Raw genomic sequence first — 6,530 nt, 5'->3', positions numbered from 1 at the left:
CGGCAGTGGGTTCAGGAAGGGCGCGATTCGTCTCTCCCCCTTCTAAGAGGAGTCAGTGAGTCAGACAGTGTGTCCAGTGAGGATGCAGGCAGCATTTGTGTCCTAACGTGAAGATGGAGCTAGGAAGCTGGGCCCGTGCGGGGTGCTGTGACCTGCCGTGGTGAAGGCTCAGGGAGCCTTGGCACCCCCCTCACGGCTCTCCCTGGCGCTGCGCAGGTGTACGCCCACGCGGGCGCAGCCCTGGACGGGAAGATGTACATTACCTGTGGCCGCCGCGGGGAGGACTACCTGAGGGAGACTCACTGCTATGACCCAGGCAGCAACACCTGGCACAGCCTGGCAGACGGGCCCGTGCGGCGGGCCTGGCACGGCATGGCCACCCTGCTCAACAAGCTGTACGTCGTCGGCGGCAGTAACAACGATGCTGGCCACCGGAGGGACGTGCACCAGGTGAGCCGGCGGCCCGGGTACCGGGGAGGCCGCTCGCTCCCCCTGCCTCACTGTTTCCTCCTCCGGAGCTTTCCCACACAGCCTGCCCCCACAGCCCAAGCCTAAAACCCTTGCAGGAGCCCTGCCACCCATCCGGTTGTCACAAACAAGCCCATTACCATCTGTTGAGCAATGGGAGCCTTTAATGTTTTCTTTTGTTTTTTTCCATTAAACACTGTAGTTCTAAAGTTAATATTACAGCCACATCACAGACCCCTTGAAAATGGAAAAGGCTGGGTAGAAACACTCAGAGTCCTGCCACAGCCGTGCTGGTCCTCGCCGCCTTCCTGTCACAGTCAGAAAGCACCCCGGGTTCTCCCCGACGCTGCTCCCAGGCATCTCTGCCGTGTGCGGGGGCGCCAGGACCACCTCACCCGCCCCAGTGGCTGTCCCTCTGGCTGCTGGCACTAGAAACTTCTCCACGTGAACCGCCAGGTCAGGTTTCCGTTACAGAGCGGTTCGGGTGTTTGGGGATGCCGTCTTAGGTCCCGCACTGGCCAGCAGTGGCCGCGTCCTAGCCGAATGCTGATTCTTGGGCCCTGCTCCAGCCCTGCTGAAGGGGCAGGGCCAGGGATCTGGGTGTCACAGGTGCCCCGGGGGCAGGAACCACCAGGCCAGGGTGAGAGTTTTCGACCACCGCTGTTACCAAGTCCCCGCAAACCTAGTAGCTGACAGCACAGCATGACCCTCACGGGCTGCAGTCGAGGTGTGGGCAGGGCTGCCCTTCTGGGACTGCTCGGGGGCCCTGGGCCCTGGCTCACTCAGGCTGCTAGCACTCAGTTCCTCGCGATTGTGGGGCTGGGGGCCTGAGGTGGCCCGCTCCCTGGCTCACGGTCTGCATCCTCGCTCTTCAAGCCGAGCGTGCTGGGTTGGAGGGCGCGTTCTCGCCTTGCATCCCCCTGTTGCCTGTTGCCTGCGTCCCACTCCTGCGAGTAGATGGGCCCAGTCCAGCGATCTGGGAGCAGCTTGCCAGCTCTGCCCTGGCCTTTGCCTGAAAGTAGGGACGGGCTCAAGTTCCAGGGGGTCAGGCTTGGACATCTTGGGGGTTGGGGACACACACACATCATTCTGCCTCCCCAGCTGCAGTGCCCAAAGTGGCTGTGGCTACATCAGAAAGCCTTCAGGCCCCGTGTGTGTGTGTGTGTGTGTGTGTGTGTGTGTGTGTGTGTGAAATCACATTCCTGTTGGGTTATGTAGGGTGGCCACACCACCCCTTCAGCTCAGCGGGTTTGGTGACTTGCCCCTGCAGTTGCTGACAGTTGAGTGTGTCGCTGCCTGGGGTCTCGCGTTCTTTTGTGGCCAGCAGGCGGAATGTCTTCCTAGGCGTTTGTGTGAGCAGGAGTCGTCTTCCCGCAGCTTTCAGTCTGAGGAGGGGCTGGGGAAAGAACCAGCACCTTCAGACGCCCTGGCAGAGAGCGCCTAGCATGCCCTGGGAGCTGTGATTGACCGAGGGATCGAGGGGGCTTGGAGCAAGGGCTGGGCCCGACGAGGGAAGGGGGAACAGCGCGCCGTGCCGTGGGAGGGGCTCAGGTGGCGGAGGAGACCACAGGACGTCGCCCCAGCCGCGCACCGTCCTCGAGGGCTGTGAGTCTGCTCACGGCCACCACACCCTGCAGCCCCAGGCTCAGCCCGGAGCTGGGCCGAGCGCCATGCCCACAGCCGCTGAGTCCTGCCGGCCGTCACCCTGGCCTTGCCTTGCAGGTGGCCTGCCTCAGCTGCGCTTCTGGCCAGTGGTCCTTGGTCTGCCCTCTCCCGGCTGGGCACGGCGAGCCCGGCATGGCCGTGCTGGACAACAGGATCTACGTGCTGGGCGGCCGCTCACACAACCGTGGCAGCCGCACGGGCTACGTGCACATCTACGACGCAGAGAAGGACTGCTGGGAGGAGGGGCCGCAGCTGGACAACTCCATCTCGGGGCTGGCCGCCTGCGTGCTCACCCTGCCCCGCTCTCTGCTCCTCGAGCCGCCCCACGGGACCCCCGACTGGAACCCCGACCGCAGCCAGGCCGACCCCGACTTCGCCTCGGAGGTGATGAGCGTGTCTGATTGGGAGGAGTTTGACAACTCCAGCGAGGACTAAGCCCCAGGGCCAGGTTCCGAGGGCGGGGGGGTGGGAGCTTCGGGGTGGGGGCACCTGGTGGCACGCCAGCCCCTGCCACCTCTGTTCAAGCCAGCGCCGTCCCAGCCTCCCACGGGCATGGTGGGTGTGCTGTGTTACAAGGGGAACGCTCATGAGAGGCTTGGTGTTCGGAAGGAGTTGACCAGGCCCGGCCCTCTCCATGCGGACTCGGCTCACCATCGCCAGCTCTCGGCCTGGCCCTGCTTGGCCCCCGGACTCCGGCCCTTGCTAAGCGGAGATGTTGCCCTTTTCCAGAGGGATCTGGGGCAGTCCTAGTGGGGAGGCCAGTGGTTTGTGCGCCTTTCTGTGGCCGGGGGTAGCCCTGGGGACTGCAGGACAGCGGGGAGCAGTGCTCCACCCAGCAGCACCCCACAGCTCCCCAGAGGCTGAGCGAGAGAAGGCGCGCAAAGCTGTCTGGGACTGGTGGCAGATGAAAGGTCCCTGCAGCTGGGTTTTTCCGACCCCGTGTTGTTAAGTGAAATAAAGCATCTTACAATAGGCGTTCCCTTGTTTCCTCTGGCCACAGCCTCACTTCCTTTCCACTCAGTGTCAGTCCAGAGCGCGTGTCCGCGTCAGAGCTCAAGTGCGCAGACAGCCGTCGGCATGGCAGCGCAGGGAAGCAACCCGGGGACCGGCGACCCACCTGGTCTAGTGGCAAGCAGTGGGCACCAGCCCTGTGTGGACACTGGCCTGCAAGGAGCCCCTCCTGACCAGGCAGCCAGCTGAGCACAGTCCGTCTCCAGGGAGCCGTGTCCGTGCCCCACAGTAAAGCCACGGCTGAGGCCCAGAGCCTCTGAAGTTGGAGTCACACGGGGCATGATGGGCCAGGCCTGAGCAGGGCGCCCTCCCACAGGGCTCCCTTGCCTGCAGGGCCTGCTCTCCCGACAGGTTCTGCGTTGTCACCAGGTTCACCCGGCCACCTGTAGGCACACGGCCTCCAGGGCCAGTCTGAGCAGCCGGCGAAACCCGAGACCCCTCTCTCCGGTCCCCTTCACCTTCACCAAGACTTCCTGCTCTCTTGGGCCCCCCACGCAGAGCCAGCGCCCCCACTCTGGTCAGCTGGGGTGCCCCACATCAGCCTGACTTCAACACGACAAGCTGCTGGGCCACACAAAGCCACCTCCCCCTGCCCACCGCCTCGCCTGCTCACAGCTTCTCTGCCTGCAGACCCCTACCCAGCAGGCTTGGTCTTGGGTACCAGCTCGTGCCTGGGGTACCACCCTTCAGACAGGTCACGGTTCCCTGGGGCCTGGCCTCCCCCGTGGACTGGGCAGTGGATGGGGAACGGCCACAGAGCCTGCTACACTGGTGGGCAGCAGGGGGAGATGAAGGGTGTGTGTTTGCTGTCGGAGTAGCCGGGAGAAAGGGGCAGGTGGTCACCCACCCTGGGCTTTCCCATTGGTGTCTGAGAAAACGTGCCCCATTCCCTAGCTACTCTGTGACATTGTCACACTTGTACACCCAGTGTTGACCCCGATGAGGCATTTCTTTTGGCACAAGACAGTCTGGTGTCATCTGGAGACCCTGCGTCCCAAGAGTCGGGTGCAGGAGGGTCCCTACTCTGAGTCTTGGGCCCAGCACTTCCTGTGACACACCACCTTGAAGGTCAGGGCAGCAGGGCCTACAGAAGATGGTTCCAGAAGAACCCCTTAGTGTGCTGAGCTGGTGTTGCCCTCCGCACCCAGAGGGAGGAAGACGGGGCCCCGGGGCTCCAGTGTAGCATGGCGGAGGCTGGAGCCCTGGAAGAGGGCAGCAGCCTAGCCCTGCCACACGCCCATCGCCTTCTCCTGTCCTGGGGCTCCGTCCCCAGCTGTCCTGCCTTCATGCCCATGGGATCTTTGGCTCTTTTTTTTTCAATTTTTATTGTGATTTCGGTGTAAGTTGACAGAGCAAATTCATTTTCCATACAGCAGTTCATACACATTTTGTTTCATGACATTGACTGCAGTTCCCAATGTAACAGTTCTCTTCCAGTTTCCTCCTTGTGGTTGCCTGTTTCTCGTTCTCCTCTTCCATGCACTCCCCCCCGCCCCACCCCCCGGCTATCTCCCTGTGCAAACACTGCCCTCTGATCTCCCATGACTGATGACTCTAAGGGCTGTATCTACCTGATGTGAATGTTCATCCCATATGCCTATCTGTTGTTTGGCTGGAAGCCCTGAGAGTGCATTCAGTTCCAGACCTGAAGGGTTACTTGCAGCCATAGTCTCAGGGTCACACCAGGCTCTATCAGACCAGTGAACTTGGCCTTTTTTATGATTTTGAGTTTTGTTCCACATTGTTCCCCCACTCTATCCAGGATCCCCTGCACCGATTCCCCTCTGAGTGGTTGACAGTGGGAGCCTGGCACCATCTAGTTCTTCTGGTCTCACGGTCACGTAGGTCATGTAGGCTGAGGCTTGTATGGTCCACTAGTCACTTGGCCTCACTGTTTCCATGCGTCTTTGGTTTTCATGTCCATGGAATCCTCCCACCCATCAAGGCTGCCTGCCCAGAACCAGCCGATCCAGCTATAGGACTGAGCACACTGGCCCACACAGAAGCCGGTGGTGCCTGGGTGCCTCTGGGCCCAAAGCTCCCTGCTGGTACTCCTTCCTGGCAGCTCTCCGCAGGTACTTAGCTCTCAGCCGGGTGCCGTGGTGGGATCCACCCTTGACATCACCACACACCATCGGCTTCACAAAGCAGCGTGACGGGCGGGTGCACGGGGCCACGGGTGGAGTGAAACGAGGCTGGGGACAGACCTGGTGGGATTAGGAAGACGGAAGGGTGAGGCGGCGCGCAGAGGGGGGCTGGGCAGGGCCCTAGGAAGTCCTGGTGAAGGACTTCCCTGCGATTGGGGAATTGTCCAGGACAGTGGGCTGAGCTGGTCCAGCTCAGAAGGGGGAAAAGAGGTGACGGGGTTTGAGATGGCTGGTTCCGAAAGCCCAGCTAGAGTGTGTGCGCCTCCGGCTTTGGGGTCAGCCCCTCGGAAGCCTGGAGGGAGGCTCCCGTGAGCCGCCAGAAGCCACCGGGAGGGACACTGGCCACACGGACGTCCTGTGGGCCGGAGCAGCCGCTCCCCAGCAGCGAGGGGCACTGCCAGCTGCGTTGACCCAGACGGGGCTGCCCGCCTGTCCTCCATGTTTGTGACTCAGCCAACTCCACTGTTGCCCCAAGGCCCCTCCTCCAGCCCACCCTCCATGCCTAATAGGCCCTCCATCCTCTCCAGAGAGCCCTGGGCCTGCTAGGTGCCTGGTACCCAAGAGAAGGTGGGAGCCTTCCCTCCCGCCCCCACCGCAGACCCTCCCACTCTCCAGTGACTGAGCAGTCCCTGTTAGGCCCAGAAGACGTCTCATCCTGGCTGGGTCTGGGCTGCCCCCCTGTTGTTCCCACCCCCTCAGGTCTGCTCCACAGGGAATTTTGGTATTTCCTGCCACACCCTCCCTGTCCTGTGGGTCTGCCCCCAAGGACTGGGCACTTCTGGGCCGGCCTCTGCTCACCAGACCCAGACAGTACCTGCCGCCTCCTGGCTTCCAGGCTCTGGCCAGGTACCTTCTCGGGCAGAACCCACCTCCTAGGCTCGCGCCCCATTCACCCTGTGTAGGGACTCCAGGGTCACAGTCCCCAAGGTCAAGTGTTGACTTGACCACCACACATGCTGGGCCATTCTACGTTGTTCTTAGGGGCCGAGGAGCGCTCCCAGGCCTCGGGACCAGACTGAGTGTATCAGGCCTCCAGACTCCGGCGTCTCGCTCACTCCGCAGGGCCGGGCTAACAACGCGGGAAGCGAGGGAGGAGATGCTCCCCCAGCCCGGCACCGCGAGGGGCTTGCGGCCTCGTCCCCGGCCGGTTCCCAGGCACTGGCTGGGACGGGGACTCGACCGCGTTCGGGCCGAGTCTCGACCGGATGCCTGTGGAGGGCAGGGAGCAGCGCCGGGACC

At 62.7% G+C, this 6,530-nt stretch overlaps 1 protein-coding gene across 1 annotated transcript in view; it reads left to right on the top strand.

Annotated features, from left to right (window-relative positions):
- KLHL22 (kelch like family member 22) overlaps positions 1-2,568 on the top strand; it is a 64,546-nt gene extending 61,978 nt beyond the window's left edge. The window contains exons 5-6 of the mRNA XM_007955437.2: positions 217-450; positions 2,191-2,568. Coding sequence (XP_007953628.1) covers positions 217-450; positions 2,191-2,568 — 612 coding nt within the window. The remainder of the gene's footprint in view (positions 1-216; positions 451-2,190) is intronic.
- Positions 2,569-6,530: the final 3,962 nt, after the last annotated feature.

The sequence above is a fragment of the Orycteropus afer genome, unplaced genomic scaffold (assembly GCF_000298275.1).
Source record: "Orycteropus afer afer isolate SDZICR_OR568_19922 unplaced genomic scaffold, OryAfe1.0 scaffold00502, whole genome shotgun sequence".
Lineage (NCBI taxonomy): Eukaryota > Metazoa > Chordata > Mammalia > Tubulidentata > Orycteropodidae > Orycteropus > Orycteropus afer.
Note: the sequence above shows the minus strand (reverse complement) of the source record. Positions and strands in the feature narration are given on the sequence as shown.